General features: G+C 45.3%; 1 protein-coding gene across 9 annotated transcripts in view; it reads left to right on the plus strand.

The window, feature by feature from the left end:
* Positions 1-22,518, plus strand: part of PAM (peptidylglycine alpha-amidating monooxygenase) — a 1,234,044-nt gene that overhangs the window by 419,322 nt on the left and 792,204 nt on the right. For all 9 annotated transcript variants that reach the window (XM_085632559.1, XM_085632564.1, XM_085632562.1 and 6 more), the window contains 2 exons: positions 10,985-11,537; positions 18,206-18,326. In XM_085632559.1, coding sequence (XP_085488685.1) covers positions 11,446-11,537; positions 18,206-18,326 — 213 coding nt within the window. In that variant the 5' untranslated portion in view covers positions 10,985-11,445. The remainder of the gene's footprint in view (positions 1-10,984; positions 11,538-18,205; positions 18,327-22,518) is intronic.

Below are 22,518 nucleotides of genomic sequence, written 5' to 3' on the forward strand. Positions count from 1 at the left end.
TAGACCAGAGCTGTAGTAGGAGACAATGTTCTTCTGAAGTATTGCATGTTATTCCCAACATCACAAAAATGGGTTCAACTATTGGCCCCAGAGTAACGTAATGTAACACAGTGGAGGGGTGGTAAGCTACTTGAGGTTCTCTGCGACATACCTGAATTATTAGAGACATCCACTTGGGGGTTATGTTCTGTTTAGTTGTACTTCAGTATATTCTCTTTTAAATCTATCTTCATATTTGAATGTAGTATAACATGACTATTGATTTGTCATTTTTCTTTATTGTTGTACTATTGGAATAAATAAATGTGTTAAATAAAAATACACTTCTTCTTTTGTTACATTTTCCCTTGAAGTGGAAAAGACATCCTCCATGCCATTATGTGGTGGTACTGATCATCCCTGGGGTTGGAAAATAAATAGATTGACTCCCAGCGGTTTTCAGAAAATATTTTCTTACACCATGTTTAGAAAACCAGTGGCACTGAATCTCCGATCTTTGAAGGGCAGTAGGACTTTTTTTTTAATCCTCTATTAAGTACATTGTATTAGTTCTTGAGTCAAAGCTTAGCCTTTCTAGATTTTGCAGGATTTTACGAGGTCCATCAAATCTGATAAGCGACCCAAACTAGTATGATCTTTTAGTGTGTCTGTATGTTGTCCGTCATGACCAGCAATCCAAAAGCTCTGCATATTGAGGGCATATGGAGTTAAAAAATGGAGAGAAAAAATTCTAGTACTGCTTAAATACCTGAAGATGAGCTGATGTGGTAGTAATACAATGTTCTCAAAATATTGCCATAGTACTGATAGCATTAAAATCTGATAACTTGACCACAATTTTGAACTTTGTGACTGCCAGAACCGAGCAGATCACTCCTGCAAATACCTGGTTGACAGCTCAGCCACCTGCATGTCATGTTCTCAATGGGCCAAATATGTCTCCTTTTTAGGTCTCGCCTGGCGAAAGCAGCGCATGCGCTGCTCTAGCCAGGAGAGCACCTTTTGTAATCAATTCTGCGAGGGCTCTCATGCACGCGTCTGCAATGGACAAAGATGGCTGCTCTCGCCATTTGTCCATTGCAAACAGCATGCGCGTGTCCGTGGGACTGTGGACAGTCCCACGCCTATTTGTTGCTATAGCAACAAAATGCCGCTTTTCGTGTTTTTTTTTTTATGTCAGTCCCCCCGGGGCACAAGCAGGCATCCACTTCTGTCTTTTTGCTGAGATCAGCTGTCCTCACAGAAGTGGATGCCTGCTTGTGCCCCGAGGGAATTGCAGGACAGCCGTTAGCATTTGCAATGCAATAGGTCTCGCATTTATGCGAGTTTGAGCTATTGACATTGCAAATGACAATCCCTTTTATTTATGTTTCAAAAACAAGAATAAAAGGCATTGCCATCTGCAATGTCAACAGCTCAAACTCGCGTAAATGCGAGACCTATTGCATTGCAAATGCTTGTTTGTTTATTCTTTGTGGCCTGTAGGAAGTGGCCATATTTTGTGTTATGTACCCCACCAGATGTGTGCCCTATCTGTTTTGCTGGCTGTAGAACTCTGTGCACTTTATCCCTTTTAACCAGTAGTGAAGTGCCTATGCTTCACTTTTTAATATGGCTGGATTGGATTACTGCTAATTGGCATATTTAACTTACTTACAAATCCCTAGGATATGGTACAAAGTGTACTCCTTGCCTGCAAGATAAATGACACTAGCAGTGCACACGTGGCTTCAGGCCTACCATTGCAGCCTAACTGGAGCAGTTGAAAAAAAAAAAAAAAACTTTATTCGGTAAGGAAATTACATACCATAAAAGTATTTACACATAAAAATACATTAGCATTTATACACGTTTCATTTTTACAGAATTAATTTGTTTGGCCTAAGCGATTGGAACAAGTGCAAAATGACAAGAGCAAGTTAAAAAGAGATGATGTAACATTAAAAATGATAAAAATAGATTAAGAGAGTTAGGGCAATGTATGACAGTGCAAAAACAAACCCCCCAGTGGCAATTTTAAGATGCATAGGGGGGCTTATCCCAGTTCATCGTAGGGTATGTTTAAGTGGTTCGCAGAGAGCATCTGTCAGTGTGTTATTTAAACAGAAATCTTCATCTAAAGGTTGGCTCTATGTCGTGCACAGAATTTTAAAAACATTGCCATATTTTTTGCCAGTAATTCTGTTTCTAGCAGTTGGAGGGCCATGAAAGCTGGCCGGCACTGATTTAGCCCCAAATGTTTCAAAAAGGGGATCAGATATAGCTTTCTTGGCTCAACGTAAAATTTGCAAAACATTATCACATGAATGGTAGTTTGGGGGGAGAGATCGTCACAGGGGCACGGCATCAGTTGGGTACTCCAGTCGTTTTGCCCAGGGAAAGTAATTAAACGATGGAATATGTTCAGTCGCATTCTAGTGAGTAAAAATTTCTCGTAGTTGCTCAGGTTAGAGTTCAAATATGGCTCGATTTGATCTGTTGTCTGTATTGAAAAGAACAGTTGGGCAGAGTTTTTATTTAGTTCAAGAGTCAGGCGCAGGTCAGTTAAATGGGTTAGACAAATGTCTCGCAGCCTTTTTCTGGGGATTAAAGTGTTATTTTGGGGATTTAAAAAGAGGTGCTCAAGTTCTAAGTCCGTTAGAAACTTTTTGACGTATGCAAGCCAAGTGATTGATAGTCCGTGGTCCAAGTTCATACAATCATTTATGAGTTCCTGGGTAAATTTTAGTTCTGGTGTCGTCCAGATGCGGTCCCATAGGAGGATAGGCTGCATGCGTATCACGTCCGTGATGTATGGAAGGCCCAGTTCGTTATGAATATTGAAAGTTGAGGTGGACGATGGGACTCCCAGCAGGAATTTCATAAAAGAATTTTCTGTCTTTTGGAGTGAAGTGACGTGTGCATTTCCCCAAATCCCAGCCCCATAGATAGCTGTGCTAAGGCATTTTGAGTTATAAATATCTAACATTTCCTTTGATGCTCTTTTACCCAGCCTCCGACCAAACACTTTCAGGGCCGTTGTTGCTTTTAAAAACTGCGAATTTCTGCTCTCTATTGCGCTTTTCCAGGTAGATTTATTATCTATCACGACTCCTAGATATGGATAAGTGATAGTGTCCTCTATTTTCGTATCGTGTAGATAAATATTTTTCTTGTTGCGTAGGTGTTTCCCCGATGCCATCACAAAGGTTTTTTTGATGTTAATGTTTAGATCCAGTTGCTTCATAAAATCTGTATATCTGATCAGGGCACGTTGTAACTCAAGGGGGGTGCGGGCGAGTATAACTGCGTCGTCCGCGTATAGGAGTGCGGGGATTGGGCGTTGTTTAATATGTGGCTGGTCCTGGCTGCCTTTTAACAGAGCTGTTTCTAGTCCGTTAGTGTAAATGTTGAAAAGAAAGGGAGCCAGGACACAGCCTTGCCTTACTCCTCGTTCAATTGCAAATGACGATGTTAACTGCCCCCCGATGCCATATCTTACTCTAGTAGTGGTATTCGAGTAGATTTCCCTTATATAGTTAACCAGATTGGGGTCAATGCCCAGTTGTGTCATTACGGCCCAGAGCTTGATGTGATCTACGCAGTCGAAAGCTGCGGATAGGTCAACGTATGCCATGTAAAGACTGCCACCCTTTACATGAACATACTTCCCTCTCAGGAGTGTAAGGTTAAGGACCTGCTCTATGGTACCTCTACCTTCCCTAAACCCGAACTGAAGGTCGGATAGGGTGTTGTTTGATTCGGCCCAATTTTGTAAACGTGCTAAGAGGATTCTGCCTACTACTTTACCAAAAGAATCCAATAATGAGATGGGTCTATAGCACGTGGGGTTATTCCTGTTACCCTTTTTAAATATGGGCACTAAGATCGAATCAGACCAAGAGGTTGGCAGTCCTACGTGACCCAGTGCGTCTAGGACATTTAGTAACAGAGGGGCCCAGAGGTCGATGTTTGATTTATATAGGTCCATCGGGACCGCGTCAGGACCCGGGGCCTTTCCTGATCTACTAGCATTCAGGGCATTCTCAACCTCTGCGAGCTCGAAGTTCATATTTGGGGGAATCATTCGGGGTGTAGATGCGTGATGGTTGTGTGATTGGAGCCCATCCGGTTTTGAAAATATTTTTGAAAAATGGGTGACCCACTCTTGTTCTGAGATGGTAGTCTCAAGTGTGCCAGTTGCTTTCGGTCCTGACAGAAAAGAGGAATTTACAATCTCCCAGAATGTTACCGAGTCTTTATTTTGGCAGCTGCTATGTAGAGCAGTCCAGTGTTCTTCTTTAAGTTCTCTTTTCCTGGATGCTACTGCCTTGTTGTAATTTTGTCTAGCTGTTAGAATTTCGGAAACATTTCTTGGGGAATTTTTAAGGGCAATCTTGAGGGTGTTATGGGCTCTTGAGCATACTGAATTAAACCACCTGAACTTGGGTTTATCCTGAGGTGTTTTCTGTGCCCGGGATTGGACTGTCAAGGCATTCTTGACCTGTAATGTTATTAGGTCATAGTTAGCCACGATCTCCTCGGGGTTAGTTGACTCGGTTAAACAGACTTCAAAAGCAGGGCGGGCTGCGTTAATTATAGTTTCAAGGATATCAGTGGGATTGATTTTTGACCATTTCAGTGCATAACCATTTGGACGAGACATAGAAATGAGTTCTGCACGGAGTAGTGTTTCTGGTTTTTTTTTTTGGGGCAGTAGTTTGGATTGTGACTGTCAGTGGGAAGTGATCGCTGAATGCACTGTCGTGGGTATGAACGTCAGTAATCAAGTTGGGGATGATATTCCCTACTAAGATGAAGTCGATGCAGGAGGATAGGCCTCTGCCGTTGAAAGTTGGGACAAAGGGAGTTATAGGGGTGGTGAATTCGTTTGCAAAGGCCAGTTGTAGATGGATCATGTTCTCATTCAAGGCAGACCCATTATGAGAATGTGAAAAATGAGGAATGTTGTTTTGTGTGTGGTCCAAGTAGCCACAGTTACCATTTGAGGCGTTCTTACATAGTGCTGAGTTAAAGTCTCCCCCCCAGATTATTATTGGTTCCCTGCCTTTGATAGAGGTTAGTTGTTTATGTAAGGAGGCGCGAATTTCTTTTATGACCCCTGCAAAGCTATCTTCCGGGAGATTGTTATAGAAATTAATGATTAGAATGGGTGGCATTCTGCTTATAGTGATACGTATGATCTGGTATTGTGGTTCGGCTTTAAGGGTATGGGACTCCAAGGATGGTATTAAGTTTGTTACATAAATTGTTAGTCCACCCTTTGCTCTCCTAGATGTAGAAGGGAGTGCTGGGCTAAAAAAAGTCTTATAGCCATTTATGTGTAAAGGAGTTATTGACCATGTCTCCTGAAGAGCGATAATTTCAGATTCTTTAATGAATTTTATCCATTCTTCGTTTTGGATCTTTGAGCGAAGGCCTGATATATTCCAAAAAGTTATTTTTAAAAATGAGTTTGTTTTTTTTTGTTTGGGGTTTGACCTGCAAGTGTTTTGATTGTGTACAATAGGATCCATATTGGTACTGGTGTCACCCTCCCTATCAGGTGTAACTGTCATTGGGGAAATAGTTTCGGGAGTGTTGATCTGTTCAGCGTTGGGTTTGATCCCTTGGTGTTTTATAGGTGTTGAGTGGGTTGAAAAAGGGGAAATCTGTTGTTTCCTTTGGTGTGACTTGGATTGGGCAGTTGGTAAAAATAGAGAGGGGACGGATATCAAGATTTCGGGGATACTCATTGGTGGTAACTGTCAATCTACCTCTTCTAGTGTATTGAGCTGTTCAAATCGGTTTTGGGTAAGAATGCACCCATTCCCGTTGTGAGTATTTATTTGCTCACTTTGGTAGAAATAATCAAGTGACACCATGTTAATATGGTTGATTTCGTGTATTGTTGTCCTATTGATTCTCAATAAGGAGCGGACTAAACCTGGTGATCTGAAATTTACGACTATGCAGTCTCCAGAGCTTTTTTTGGTAGAGTCACCGATCCAGCCCACTCTCCTCACCATCAAGATCTGATTTGTGTGTCTTGGTGGAAGCAGGTATTTTTAGTGAGCCAGTGGGTGACCTTATTCCTTAGCGAGGCCCATGATTCGGTGGAATCTTTTTGTAGGAAGGGGACATTTGTCAGGACCAAGACATATGGCCGGGCAGCTGGTGGTAAATGCAAATGATCGTTGTTAGGGATAGTAGCATTGTCTGCCCTGTTGTTTTGGCTTAAAGCTGCATTAGAACTCAGAGGTGGATCAGGTTCGGTGTTTGGTCTTAAGGTTCCCTTTGTTACGTGGGTCTTCATCTGTCTAGTTGTCGAATGAGAAGTAGGAGTGTTTGCACTGGGATTGTTGGAGTGATTAATTGGAGGTAATGGGATCTGATTTAATTGTGAATTAAGGTGACTAATTACCAGCGATGTATTAGTCGAGTTTTGTTTGGTTATGCCGTCGAGTAGCATTTTGGTGCGTTGGGCAAATTTATCTTCGAATACCGAAGAAAGTAAGGAGATCATTTCCCCAAGTTTAGTTTCAATATCCTGACTAACAGCTAACTGTAACGTCTTTACGTTACTTTCCACTGATAGCTTAATTTTCTCGCCAAGGGTAGATATTTGGTCTTGAGGGGTAGGGTCAATTTCCTCTGTTTGTATGCCTATATCGCGGGTGGTTGGGGTTGGTGTGGACTTTCCCCCTTTGCAAGGCTGGCCTTTTTTGTGTGTCCCCGTCCCAGTACTCGTTTGAGTTTTACCTTTCCCTCGTGTTAAAGGACCCTTTGATAGTGATGCATCGGCATTCAGCCGAAGTCTAGTCTGATCAGGTGAAGTTGGTGAGTGAATAAAAGGAGTATTACTGGGGGCATGTTTTTTTTTTTACCTTCTTTGCAGTTTTGATCGGGATCTTTTCCGTTATTGAATTGTCCGTTGTATATAAGGTATCAGAAGTATGCCCTGTAGTATCGTTCGACGTTAGTAATGTGTCTGTGGCACCAGAGGTCTGGGAGATAGAAATTACATCAGAAGCGGGGACTATAGTGGAGATAGGTATGGAAGTCGTAGGGGGTGAAGGAGCGTTTACAATGTGACCTAGCGACGAGCGTTTTTGAAAGAGGGGCTCCATAGATAGACGGCGCTCAGTAATAGCTATCTCCTGCTCCAGGACGGAAGCAGCCCTGGTGATAAAATGGTCTAAAGTCCCCCTAACTGACCCCCCCACCGCTGGTTTCTTAGTGTGGCTTACGCGGTTGGTCATGATGACTTAGTGATATACGAAACCAAATAGGGCGGCTAGTTGATAGTAATAGCAAAAATTATAACGGAAGTCAATAACTAACAGGCAATAATGACTTAGCTGGCCAATGCACACTCAATTGGGAACAGGTTCGCTCCCTAAGTCGAACAACCCAAAGTGAACCCCACCCGTGCAAAAAGTGGGGATAGTAGGCACGGGGTAATGATCACAGGTCACGTATTATCAGGTAGCAGCAGGACTGTCACTTTCTATCTCCTGGATAAGCGCGCAGCCAGTGTCCGCAGTAATGGTATGATTTCTTTACACCGAACTTCTTACTGGCAATAGGCGAGTAGACATTAATAATAGTGGCATTTTACGGTACCTCCATGCCAATGACAAGAGACGTGGCTCTGCTCTGCTTCTTCCTGCCTCTGACGGCCGCAGACGGTCCCGCCCTTGTCCCGGGCTTCTGCCGGCGCTTCCCGCGACGCAGGAGCAGCGCCGAAGATTTAAACGCCTCCTGGCGCGCTCCTATTGGTCAGCTGGTTGTGTCCGCTAGGGCTGCTGGGGCGTGTGGTCCCGTCTCCCCACTGCGGCCGCGATGGTTGTCAACGCAGCGGCGGGAGATCGGGACAGCTGCAGGGAGCAGGGCAACAGGAGCAGGCAAAGAAATCCGCCGGTCCGGAACACCAGGAAGGAACGATGTGCCACGTAAGTGTTGGATAGTTGACCCGCTCTGCCGGAGCAGCGCCGAAGATTTAAACGCCTCCTGGCGCGCTCCTATTGGTCAGCTGGTTGTGTCCGCTAGGGCTGCTGGGGCGTGTGGTCCCGTCTCCCCACTGCGGCCGCGATGGTTGTCAACGCAGCGGCGGGAGATCGGGACAGCTGCAGGGAGCAGGGCAACAGGACAGGCAAAGAAATCCGCCGGTCCGGAACACCAGGAAGGAACGATGTGCCACGTAAGTGTTGGATAGTTGACCCGCTCTGCCGGAGCAGCGCCGAAGATTTAAACGCCTCCTGGCGCGCTCCTATTGGTCAGCTGGTTGTGTCCGCTAGGGCTGCTGGGGCGTGTGGTCCCGTCTCCCCACTGCGGCCGCGATGGTTGTCAACGCAGCGGCGGGAGATCGGGACAGCTGCAGGGAGCAGGGCAACAGGAGCAGGCAAAGAAATCCGCCGGTCCGGAACACCAGGAAGGAACGATGTGCCACGTAAGTGTTGGATAGTTGACCCGCTCTGCCGGAGCAGCGCCGAAGATTTAAACGCCTCCTGGCGCTCTCCTATTGGTCAGCTGGTTGTGTCCGCTAGGGCTGCTGGGGCGTGTGGTCCCGTCTCCCCACTGCGGCCGCGATGGTTGTCAACGCAGCGGCGGGAGATCGGGACAGCTGCAGGGAGCAGGGCAACAGGAGCAGGCAAAGAAACCCGCCGGTCCGGAACACCAGGAAGGAACGATGTGCCACGTAAGTGTTGGATTAAAAACTGCACTTCAACGTGTCAAAATAAACCCTTTTGACAAGTCAATCCCTTCCTTTTAAATATTAAGTCATGTGTGTGTAGGCCTTATAGCCCGTATGGTAAGGTGCATGATATTTAAAAGTATGACATGTAGAAAGTTCCATAGGAGGTTCCTTGAGGAGAAACATTACAAGTCTGAGAAGTGAGTGTAAATGGACCCTTGTGCAGTCAAGCTGGTCCCCTTAGTCTTCCATCTGCATTGAACAGGCTCACCATGTTTACCAACAGACAGAAGCTGATTCATGCAGCATTCAGCCATACATACGCGTTCTTTCAGGCATTGGTATACAGGTATAGAGTAATTACTTTTTTTACCTAGGGCACGATAAAGGGCCTCGCTAAGCCTATGCCGAAATTAGGAGTGGGTCTACGAGGTCACAGTGAAGCTTAGTTGCATACCCTACTGTCAAGGTTTCCAATCTGTGTATGAGCTTTTAGGAGTTTAGCAGCACAGTATGTTTCCTGTAACAAGGGCCACTGACATTATGCAGCAGGTGAGGGCCAAATTATGTGGCAGGTTTGAGCAAATTATGTGGCAAGAAAAGGCAACATATGCAACCTAATGTGGCAGAGAGGATTACTTCTTAATTTTGCTTTTTTTCACATGTTAACACTATCTGGGCAAAAGTTTTACCTCATTAGTATCCGTTTAATACCCAAATATAGTAATAAGCAACTGAAAGATAACCAGTCAATTTTTGCACGGGGCCTTCTATTGTGCGGCAGCTTGGTTTCACCGCTATCTTAGTATCTTTTGATCTATTTGAGTTAGAAACAATTTTTTTTGTTCAAATCTGCAGATTATTAAACAGATGATGGATTAAAAGGCAAAAGCAGCATGCCCATACTTATGCAGAAAACATCGTACGCACAGAATTTCAGTGTTCCAGGCTGTAACCTCTGTTTCCCACCTACTGCCTCCTCTTACCGCTGTACAAATGCTCAGAACTTTAAAAGGAACCCCGGCCCGAAGCAGCATTATGTGGTTCAAACCACAAATGAGATTTAAGCTTCTCAGACTCTTAATCCACACACCCCCACCTAAGCACAGCGCTTTACTTTCGCAATAAGTATTGTGCAAATCCAGGTCTCTCCAAGGGATGTTTTCTGCGCTAATACTCGGGCTGGGTATTCGGGTTGGCCAGTGACGTTAGGTATTTGGAAGCCTATCCTCCCATTTTCTACTTAGACGGGAATGTGAGCGGTTTCAACAGATTGTTTATTGTTTGACCTTTTACTTTTTGGGTTCAAGATATATTTTGATGCTTTGGAGAACTATTTGAAGATGGCAACGGATCGTAAATGATTAAGAAAAATGGTAGTGATGACTTAAGAAGTAGAAATGAATAAAATCCTCAAAACTGAAAGTTCGAGTTGATTCTGGTAAAATCCCGATTGTCGTGATGCTGAGCGACTGGCTACAAGCACTGTTTGGCAAGAGGCCGTGTTCCTAAAAGGATCTCACTGAAAGCAAAGCAAAGCGCTGGCCGTTTGATAAATGGGGCGCAATTTGTATTGTTGTCCAATTAGTGTGAAATACAAACTTAACCTTTGAAAAATAATGTCATATTCCTTGTTGCGTGCATCGCCTCTCCCACCAGCGTGTCTTTTATGTTATATTTACGTTTCAAGAACGGGTGGGGTTCCCTCAATTATTTACGTGCGTCGTGCTGTGTGAAATGTATATGGAAAACTCATTGTAAATCCCTCTTTTCTGTCATCGTCACTTAAAGGCCACCTACTGTCCAATTTTAACGCTAATTTCTTTCCATGATGCTGCGCTCCCTGATTAGCAGTGTACACACGACACACGCGTATTGTTCTGGGGGGGGGGGGGGCGGGGTGTTGCTGCAGGGCTCCCCCTCCCCCTTCTCTCGTGACACGCCGGTTATCCGTTTTTCATTTGAATAACTTTGCTAACGTGCAATGCCGAAATGGGACGCAGTTTTTATGTATTTTTAATGATAAAAAGTCCTCCCATTGATGGGAGGGGGCGGGGGGGGGGGGGGGGAAGAGAGCTGCGAAGCATGTGCGTCTGAGAAGGGAGAGCTAGGCAGTGTGGGGGAAGTGTGTGTGTGTGGGTGGGAGAGAGAGACAAAGTGTGAAGATCAACAGACTGTGTGCACTCTTCCCGGGGCTGGGCTAAGGCTCCTGAAAGAACTAATGTATTAAAAAGCCTCGGCGGGGATTTGCTGAGGGAGTAATGCTGTAATGTGTTAGTCATCCATTATCTGCTTCTATTTTTGCAGGTTCTGAATGAAGGCAGACGTGGGCTCCGCGCGGTGCCGCTCACACGGGCTTGGAGGACTGAGGAATGAGCGATAAGTGCCAGCGGGTCCGAGCGCCACATCTGGGCACAAGTCACCAGGAGGAGGAAGGGGCGCCTGGACTCGGCCACTGAGCCTTCCCCGCTGGACAAAAGTGCCGAGAGATCCTTGCGCAGCGCAGGAAGATTCTTCGGAAAGATTCATTTTTCCTTCTGAGGCTAATAATAGAGACGGCGCACTGTGGTGATTGCCCACCTTCCTGATTTGGCGCGCGTCACCCAAGGAGACGGATGGCTTGTCAGCGGCCGTAGGGTGCCCGCCGCGCGCGCGCTAATCAAGCGCTGAATGGATGCTGCCGCCTAATTGTCGGGATCAGAGCCGCCCGCCGAGCGCCGCTGCCCTCTCTGCGCTCCCTCTGCCGGGCCGGGGACAGCAGGCTGGACATGGCTACCCTCATTAGCAGCCTGCTAATATTCTGTCTGCTCTCGCAGAGCAGCTGCTGGGGCTTCCGGAGCCCGCTGTCAGTCTTCAAGAGGTGGGTTTCTGATGGCGCGCCCTGCTGGTGCTGTTGTTGTCAGTGCACGCACGATGCTCTTCCTTCCTTTCCTCATTCGTTTCTTCCTTATCTCCACCTTCCTCTGCTCACCTCATTTCTAACACTAGTCTTGCGCTCTTCTTTTCTTTATTGCTTTCTTCTCCGTACTCATTCTTTCTAGCTCTTGGCTTTTATTTCTTATTTTTTCTTTCTTTCCTCACTTATAAAATCCCCCTTTCCTTCCAGCTTTCTTCTTCCAGCTTTCTTCTTCCTTCTTTCTTCTTCTCTTCCTCCCTCCCTTCTTTCTTATTTCTCGTATTTCCTTCTCTTTCACTCTTTTCCTCTTCATTTCTTCTCGTTCTCTCTTCATTTCTTCTCGTCGCCTCTTTCTCATTCTATTTATTTCTCCCACTTTCTAGCTTTCTTTCTCCTCTCAGCTCGCCACTTCTCCGCCTTATCCTCCCTTTCTCTTTTTGCTATTATTACTTTTTCTTAGATTAATTGGTCAGCACTTTGTAATTAACGTTGGAATGCTTGGCAGATGAAATGTTAAAATGCGTGTTCCAAACCGACCTTTACGGAAAAATAGCATATTGTTTCCATCATGACAGCTTGCTGCTCTGAAGATCTAGCTCGTTCGCGCTCATTAGATGGAGTGCCCCAGCCCCTCCCCCCCGGAATCCATGCACTTCTAGTGAGCTCTCCCTGGATGACATTACTAAATATACGCACAGCTGTCCAGTTCACAGTTCTTTGACCCAAAAGGAGGACATATATAACATACATGCATAAATATCTTGTAGAGCGATGCCCTGGAACACTCCACAGTTATAAACTGGCGCCACGTTGTTGTTGTTCACAGCATATGTCGTCTTCCCCTTTAATGGAAACTTGGAAACCAAGTAATTATGTAGGTGCTGGAGGATATGCTGTGTAATTGCCTCCGCTCTCTGGCACCCACGGAGGCTTTCAGGATCCCAGCGCTGCTCGGGTAGGCCGAGTGGTTTATTATAACTGGCACCTCCATACATCAAGCCCAATTTACTAACCACAAACACTTCTGGTAATCGGCAGTCAGTTTGCAGTTCAATGAGTGCTGAGGCCTCCGTGCCTTTCCCAGCCTCTGGGTGAATGATGGCCCCAGCGTTGACATCAGTTGCTTGTGTGTTGTCTGATGGTTTCACTGCCATTGTGACATTTGATATTAGATATGGTATTTAGCATCTAGGCCTGGGGGACTAGTCACTAGTGTACTGGTGTTGGCTATGAGAGCATGTCTTGTCGATTTAAACATACAGACATACTTACAGATCAATTGTTCACAAGGTGTTTGTTTTCTGCGTTTTAGTTTACAAGGTAAGACTAAAGCCATATGACTTTATGCACACCAAAATCGAATTTAGGTGTTCAAAAACAGTGCCTTATGTATGTGCATTTCCAAATGCTGATTAACAAAACAGGGGTTGAGGTAGCTTATGGCAGCAGATTGAGTTTAGCATTAAGGGGATGTTTGTTTCCCGTTCAAAGTCGGCTAGGCAGTTCTGGACAGTTCCGATGGCAGGACCAAGCCACACTTGCACGAGGATGGTTCTTGTTTCGAAAGTCACACGTGGCAAAAAATGATCGACTTTATAAGCAGCCCGGTGTAATTACCAGTAGCTGAGATTCATTCAGACATTCCACCCATCCTTTTTCTCTAAATTTAGCATTGTGGAAAAACCACCAGGACGACAATTATTCTGCAGTACTAGTTGGAGGTGTTTAGAGAAGAAAGGAGGCTTTAAAGAGGTGATGGGCATTCCAAATGTTCGAAACACCTGCAAACTCCTAAGTCTGTGGCTTTTCAAAAAGAATCTTCACAGCCTTTCCCACCCAGGAAACGTACATAAAATTGCTCACAGTAAATTCAGGAGTGACTCTCGTTCCAGGATTAGTAGGAAACACATGGTATGAGGCCTTTTGTCAGAAAAAACTATTTTCATTTTGGAAAAAAAGTATACATTTGCAAATGCACATTTCTGTCTCATATAGTGGACATAGGCAATCATACACAAGGTCTACCATAGCATACACTGAAGAAAAGGAGTGTGCATGGACATCTGACCTATGCAGATTACCTTGCAAACAAGTGATTTTTGTGAGTCCCCAAAAAGTTGAACATCTTTGTGGTTGTAGATCTACATATATAGCATGCAGAATTAAGACTTTTCTTAACCCTTATTCAAATTATGAGGCATTCCAGGATTCTAAATGGCCCTTTAAACATAGGAGCCTGGACTTTTTTGGGGAAATCCAAGATCTAGAAACATTTTGTATACTTTCTTCTAAAAAGTGGGGAGCCTCTCCAAACTTTGGTGTAAAGTCTTCACTGCTGTTATATTGTGAAAGGTTCGCCAACGTTTTAAACAGGCACATGGTCTGTTGTGCGACATTTCTAATAAACCACAGTATCTAAATTTTGATAGCCGATAAAGGCCTCTGTGGCCTATACATTTAGCCAATTTCCATTTTGATTCTTTGTCCACCAACTCAAGCTGTGCTTAACTTTTTCCCTGCTTTCACAACATATATTTTCTGTTCATTCTGGTCCAGGCCTTTGGAAAGTTATTTTTTAGTTTGTGTATCCATCAGCTGTGCCAGAAGGTTTCTGTCATCCTACAGTAAAAAAGGGTTCTTTTGAGTGTTGTCCCAAGTCGCCTTTCTTCAGGCCTCGCTCCTGCCTGTTTGCATGCCTTTCTCCACCACCCGCTGCTTGCTTGACACTCACTAACCACTCACCTGCCACAGAAACACGTAAAAACATTCCCTTTAGTTATTAATGGGTCAAAGTGATAGGTTTTTAATAGACTATCGCATGACAACACACTTATGTTAATTCTTCCACACGCATCCCCACTGTGGGCCTTGTATGCACTTTCATAAGATAATGGCTGCATCTAGGGTGATACAAGACAGCCTATATTTCCAGATTACACGCTTACGATGTCACATTCTGATGCTGGACCTCACTTCAAGGGTTGCCCGTGCAGTCCTAGACTGGTGCTGGTCGCTTTTGTTTTTAATGAAGGGGTCCTATCTGTATTCCAAGAAAGATCGTTCATTTTTTAGGGATTCATAGGGAAGCCAATATTTCAGAAATGTGCCAGTGGCAAGTAAAAAAAATACTAGCTTCCCAAATCCTTAGGATATGTCTGAATCTGAGTTGTAGTTTATTTTGGCTTCTCAGCAGGCATGAAAAGAAAGGCAAGGAGAAAATACCCCACCTGTTGCTTCTGATTCTTGATACAGCCTCTGGCCCACGACTGCTCCCAGCCTGCACGTCGAGGTACATTGAGTGGAAAGGCCTAGGGGTGCTTCCTTGAAAGGGTTACATAGCGGTGAGGATGTTTGACACAGCCACTTGTGAATAATGCATCGTAGGTATGTGTAGATGTTTATGTGCTACAGAGTCGGTAAATCATCATAATGTACCGTTGCCCTCCTGAACTCTGGGTGACACGTCCACTGGCCCAACTATGTGAATCGTGGAGTTCTGCCAGTGAGAGAGTAGATTCAAAACAGGCAACAGAGCAATACAAATCCTTTGAGAGCCGCCACTACATCCGCAGAATGGTACAGTTCTTGTGCAACAGCTGAGAAATAGCATCTTAAGTCTCAAACAACTGAACAAGAGAGACAACAGGAAATGCTTGTGGTTGCAGTTTCCATTTTTGTTTTCAGTCTCACAGATGAATGTAGTGTTTTTTTGGCATGTCCTCATAGAGAGAGGATTGTCGAAGGCCTGTTCCAGTGTAGTATACCAATACGTCGCCACAGATGCCAAAATATATTGGATAATGTGCCCTCACCTGTGCATCATGAGGATATTACAAATCACAGAGGAGATCCATGCCAAAAGAGAGGCACACGGGCAGTCCATGTGCGCCTTTGTAAGGTCATGGACCTCCTTGGTGAGTTGGCATACCCTTATAACACACCGAACAGTCTCAAGAAACCTTTCTGGCACACAAGCACTCTAAAAGCCCCTCTGTAATAAATGGGCCATAGCAAGCGGTTTCTTTAATATCCCCTGGCCTCTCTTGTCTGAGAGACCGCAGTAGGCCCTTGATTCAGCGTGCACAACTTTCTTATCTAAAAGGGCTAGTTACCCTGGCTTTAGCAGCATAGGCCGAGGCAGGTGACTAGACTGGGGTACGCTGTTTCCACTACTTTCTGGGAGGCTACAGCAGATAGATGTGCTGCCTCTCCGCCACTGGACGTATAGGTGCTGCTGCGCTACTCACTTAAATATATTATTACAAGCAAGAACACTCTCCGGGGTAGTGTGCTTGCAGTAAGAAATCAACCACCGCATGAATACAGGAGGATTTGCATCTCCCATTTTCTTTATTTGATGCACTGGGATACTCTTTTGGGGGCAGCCATGCGCGCTATATATCTAGCATTACATATCATATCATAACATAACATAATAACACAATTAAGTACAGCAGAAGAGTGACCTCTGGTAGAAAAGAAAGGTATAATAAGCTCAGTTAAAATATGAAAGTTCCATCAATGTTAATTATAATATTGGTTTTGGCATCCTCGGCAAAAGATCAGAGGTTTTAAGGACTGAACTAGAATGACCTCTTTACTATTCCTCAGTTCACAAAATGTGATTACAGTAAACACAGGAAAATACCTATTAAATGGGCAGTATTTAGCCTAGCCAAAAGGTTTTTTCCTAGCTAATAAGTTTTTTCCTATGTATTAGGAATCAGTGGCCTGAATTCAGGCTATATTTTCAAGGAAAGACACGGCAGCTCACTGTAGTAACACTAGCACTACAATTACCAACAGGCCACGGGGTGGCCACGCCCACTGAGGTAGGGTGTAAGATATTTCAAAGGTGCTGAAGATGGCCATGTTTTCTTCCTTGAAGCCTGCAGCCCATGAAGAAGTGCTTGTTAGCACGAAACGCGTCGGGCGGACTGGACTTTCATTATGCCAGTTGTGAGCGCTGTGCCCACATTGCATCCTACAATAAAGAGATTGATGGGACTATCAATATATATATATATATATATATATATATATATCTCCAAAAGCCATCCTATTTAGTCCAGTGGCCGCATCCCAATAAGTTTAGGCATGTTGAATGATGAGGACATGCAGTCACTTCATATGAACATCGATCAGGGGTGCTTCCCTGAGGAGGCACCTCTCATCTGAGACTTGACCCAAACACTGAACTTTTCTTCCCTGAAGGGTAACTTCACCCTCGCCGCTCCTCATTCCCTGCTCCTCTGCGTGCTGGTCACTATGTCCCTATTCTGTCCCTGTAGCAATCCCCTCTATCACAATGCTCCATTTCTCACCATGTATCCTCTCAAAATGTGCCCTGCCACAGTCCCTGGCCTCGCCACCCTCCCTGCTCTCTATACGGTGGGCTAGACGTTTCCTCTCCTAGCTGTGCCTTTCAGCTTTTCTTCCATCCCACGACCAATCTCTTCTCCACCCCAGTCCCTGTGCTACACTAACCACTGTGTCGGACTTTGGACAGCTAACTAGTCCCCACCCACCCTGCTTTATGTGCCTCGCCACACCTCCTTCCCACCCAAGTGCCTCTTGTTTCTCCCCGCTTAGTGTCACTTCTGACCCTCTGTATCCCTCTTTTATCTCAGGGCGCAATTATCAGTGTGTCTGATGCGGTGGGTGGTTAGTTCGATGTGGGGGTCAGTCTTAGTTTAAGACATCTCATCAAAATAGAACAAGACCCTCTAAACACATACACTGAACGTGAATTTTGTCTCAGATTTTTTCGGTATTAACGCGCTTGTCTACTACCCACCCCGATTAAATGTGTCTGCTGGTTACCCCAGGATGGAGCTGTCATTAGTGCAGTAACCCCTGCACCAATAGTCTTTAAGGGCCCACTGCACTCCCATTATGGCTGACTTTGACCGCTCAGCCTGTGGGTTGGGGCCCCATTGTTCTTGCTTGCATTAGGGCCAATGACACACAATTGATGGACGGAATGCAGAACAAATCAAAACTTTCACCCCCAGTCAAGAGATCTGGGTTAAATCCATCATTTTTTTGCTCACCATGCCACCCCAGTTTAGACCTGGCCATATGCAAATCAGTCTTGACCCTGTGCCTAGGGCCAATAACACCCTTTTTATGCCACTGAGTGACCCCCGTGCATTTCAAGCATAAGGAGTGATTGTTTGAGACGTTTTTAGTACAGAGAACAAATTATGGAAAAAACGTAGAACGACTAAAGACTTCTGTAATGGAAGGAAGTCCAGGTAGCCATAGGGTAGATTGTAGAATAAGGTTTATGAAGACTTAGTTACAGGATTATTAAGATGTTACATAAGTAGCAGATAAGTAGTTCAGCCCCACCTGTCGCAGCCTCCTTGCTGCTCAGCCCACTCTCTCCAGCTGACTCTCTCTCAACCACACCAGGCACTCCAGCTTCCATTACCCCACCAAGCACTTCTGCATTCCTCCACATCACATCCACACCGGCTGAGCAGCAGGGAACGGGTAACAAAGGGGAAGGATGCATATATAATTCAAGTCACAACAACTATCTAACCCCAACAGCATTTCTGGCTCTGTGTGTGTGTGTTTATTTGAGGAGTAAACTAACCCTGCTGCTTTTCCTTATGTCTTTGAAGGTATAATGAAAATTCCAGGTATCTCTCGAATGAGTGTCTCGGCTCCCCCAAGCAACCCATACTGTCAGACTCGCCAGAATTTTCACTGGATATCCGGATGCCTGGGGTGACTCCAGTAGAGGTGAGAAAGTAATGAATGAATCTGTTATCTGTAAACCACTCTAGCTTTACACTGCAATCGAAAGCAGCCACAGGCTACAGAATAATACCACGTAGTCAAAGGCGACCTTAGCCGGCAGTGGGCCGCGCGCTCCACTTTTTAACGAGCGGAGCATCAAACCGGATAAAATTAAGCCCAGAAAGCTTCTGAAGCATGCTTCGTTTATTTACAATTCCACTTTCCCGAAGTTTCCGCATTAGCAGCGATGAAGAGCTGAATAATTTTGTAAATCCAAAGAAATAATCATCATATCACAGCAATGCATATTGGAGTAAGCAAGAAGCAATTATCTTTAATAAACTAAAATCTTTCCCCGCAGGGACGGTTAATCGTCATTAATGAGCTCCTATATATTCATATGAATCCCCGGCACGGCGGGGCTTGCCCGTCGTTTGTTTCGTCATTAAGTGCAACACTCCGACAGTTGCCTCATCCCGCGTGCTGCAGTGCTTCCGGTAGTAACACTGCACCGCTTCCGGCAGGAACACTGCACCAGTGGACACACGAGTCAGGGACAGCTTAAGTCTTAAGAGTTTGGGGGGCCCTGGGCCAAACGTATTTTGGGGGCCCCGGTTCAGAACAGCTTTGAATTTATGATCCAGTTTCAGCACGTTCATACCCTCTACTGACAGTGCACAGGCACACTAGTTCTAAATGTGTTTACATGGAATATTCAGGGATAGCGATGTTTCAATATTGTCACACAGCAGCTCACTAATATTACTGCAAATAATTTTTGCTACACTGTCCCATTTCGCATTTGTGAGGCCCTGTGTTGATCTAACAGAAACTTTGTTAATGGGAGTTGCATGAAACATTTCTCTGCAAACTGTTGTAGACACTCACACATAACCCTCATTACAAGTAAATGAAATGAAATAAAAAAGGGATTTAAAACAATATATTTTGGAATTAGTCAAGGTCATCAGGGCAAAGACTCTCAGCAGAACAGAAGTGGATCAATCAGGGGCCCCTGAAATCCTGGGGTCCATTACTAAAACGTCTCTGACACGAGTATTGCCTGAAGTAAGGAGCGAGCGGGTTTTGGAAGTGGTACTAACTTCCTATTCCGATTATCACACTTAGAAGTAGTTGATAACCACTGTAATACCACCGGCCAACATTTCCGCTGGAGAAAAGGCGCGGCATTGCAGCACCAGTGGAAACCCCGACTCGGGTGCAAACTCTCGTTTGTGCACAAATCGGGGCTTCCGCTCCAGAGTTCGCTGAACTGGAGGTTTGCTTTATTCTGTGTCTCTGCTCCGAGTAGCCCCCTCGCCTCTTCCTGGCTGTGGCTAGATACAGTGCAGCGCGGGCGCGCGGGCTCACTGTCTCGGAGGCTGAAATGCCAGCACGACGCCGAGATAAAATGTCTGTAAGATGCTCGCAACCGTCGCTGTCATATTTACAGGGTGTTTCATTAAGCGCAAGACTCCGTGATTAATTTCCTTTGATACAGTCAGGCACCGAGGCGGGATTTGTGCGTGTCATTAACAGATAGCACTTGCTGTCTGAGGCTTGTGAGGGAGAGGGCTGCTGTTGTCAGGCAGCCGCAGATGGTGACTCACTGTTGCAGAAAGCAGTTTTCTGTTGAATACTGGAAACATATACAAGGTCCGATATGTAGGGTGGAGCTCCGTTTCACCACAGTTTCATATATACCAGGGACAACAAGAGCCCGTCTTCCTCGCAGGGGCGGTCTGCCTGTACTGCGACTCTTGGCATTCCCTATGTGGGTACAGGCGAGTTGGCGGCTTTCTGGGCCTCTATTACCCACCCGTGAAAGCTACCATGACCCCATTCTAGCCTAGATCAACATTTTTGCTAGAACCGATTTTGTTTTCCCTCCAGCCCCCTGTGACACGTGATAGATGTAAAACAGCTGATCACTGGCCACCAGCAGGATTGGAAATCGGCCCGGGCACGCAAAAAAGTGGCCCACATTTGTATATTTCCTTTTCTCAAACACTGCTTCGGCGAAGGTTTATGAACACCTGAAAACAGAGGCGCAACTAGAGTGAAATTACAGGGGGGGGGGGGGGGGGGGGCGAATAAAAATTTCGGGCGGGAGGGATAATTCTTCCAGCAATTGGCGGAGTGAAGATACAGGGGCTCTAAGAAGTAGTGAAAACACAACAAAGCCTCATTCACAAGCAAATGGTTTTTAAAGACCTGTGAAGTACTCGGGTGGGGCTGTGTGTTTGCCCGGGAAGCTGTCTCATCCCGGGGTGACACCCACAAAGGGGGGAGGATCAGGGCTGGACTGCCCGTAGCGGGCACCGGGCAATCCCCCGGTGCGCAGCACGGGTGGGGGCCAGTTTTGGGCCCCTGGGGGCCGATTTTGTTACAGGGCCGTTTTTGCAGCATAGCTGCAAAATCGGCCCTGTAACCAAATCGGCCGAAAACCGGCCCTGGCAAAGAGCTCGGCGGCACCCCCAAGCCCGGGGGGGCCGGCCGAGCACTTTGCCAGGGCCGGTTTTGGTTCCCAGTCCGGTCCTGGGGAGGGGCTGAAGCCCTTTCAGCTCAGTGGGCGTTGCACGCCTGCCTGAAAACAAGTGAGTCCACTTCTGCCCAGGTCCCCTGCCCCCGCTCAGTATGCACACATTAATGGGCCGGTCCAGAGAGAGAAAGGGAGTGACACCTCTGCCGGTTAATAAACGGGAGGTAATGGACACCCATCTGCCTCCAGAAAGGCCACTCAGGGCCCCACTGGGCCGCTGGTGACATCTGAACACACCAGACACAGCCCAAAATCGGCCTCCCAGGCTTCCAAAAAAGCAGCCCACAGCTGGAACTTCGATACCCGCACCCCGGCCATTGCCCGCCTTACCAATCCGACCCTGGCCACCAGTAACCCGGGTAACATAAGTTCACAAAATGTTGTCCTAGAATTTCCCATCCTCTGAATGATCCTACCAGGAACTGGAAGCTTTTGTCCTAGAAATGATACCATTTACTCTATAGATTCTTTGGTTCTTAGACATGCAATATTGTTTGAATGAAGATTCAGGAATGACGCTTGGAAGGGTAGATTGTCTAATAGTGCATGAGAATAGTACACGGTTATGCTGGATTGTATGTATTCACTGAATCGAGTCTCAGAGAGTTTTCAGGAGTTCAAACGTTAACATAGTTGGTAGTGCTAGTGAGTTTTCCTGGTGTTCACCGCTCTCATTGGCTATATCTGTGCTGTTAATAAGATTTCATTGTTTTCCTAATGACATTATGGAGTGCCCATGTTTGTACATCCTCTGAAATGATAGGCTCAGATTCGAGACTACGAGCCTCCTGTACACTGAATATCGCAATGTTGATAATGGATACAATAAATGACTTTACATGGACGGGACGCTACCACAAACTATACAATTAATTTTCTGTATTATTTGTTGAAAATCTCAATAAAAAAGAAAACAATATATATAGTAGAGCGCAAGCCTATGTCTCTTAGCACCATGCTCCATGTTTTTGATTCAACCTTACCTACTGGTTCTCTTTCGGTAAGTGGTCCTGCGGTTGGCATATTTTTCACCCATGTCAGAGTTTGGGATTTACAAACATTATTAATTTAATTCCTCAGATCATTGTGTATATAGCATTTTTGTGGTTTGTCATTGGCCTGAAATCTCTGAAAACCTCTGTCCTTACATATACTGTATAAAACGTGTGGTATGCCGCTAAGCACAGTAACTCATTCAAATGCTTTGATCTGTTTTCTTCACTAAGCTGCCACTTGGGTATTGTGAAATGTAGGAATCTGCACACAGATAAGTTTATCTTATTCTTAAGTCCAGTACATCAGCTTCCATCCATCAGTGGTCAGAGCCACACCAGCTTCAACTACCACTCACTTCAAACCTCCACATTCTCATCTGGAGTATTCCATACCTAGCTATTCCAGAACCTAATACAACTTACCACATAACACCTGCTACAGCATACCACTTGCTTCCCTTGTTCATACTAAACAAACATGTTAAATCCCACATTATATTCTAGATTCTGATCTTAATGCTAAAAGTATGTACATTAAAATAAAGATACAAGTTTGCACAAAATCGTATGTTTTGTTACATGTATTTACTATAGTGCATGACTCACTCCCGTTGACAGCTTCTTTAACTTCATGAATTCGAAGCAGGTACGTACGTGA

Source organism: Triturus cristatus, chromosome 2_1, assembly GCF_964204655.1.
Source record: "Triturus cristatus chromosome 2_1, aTriCri1.1, whole genome shotgun sequence".
In the NCBI taxonomy this organism is placed as follows: Eukaryota; Metazoa; Chordata; class Amphibia; order Caudata; family Salamandridae; genus Triturus; species Triturus cristatus.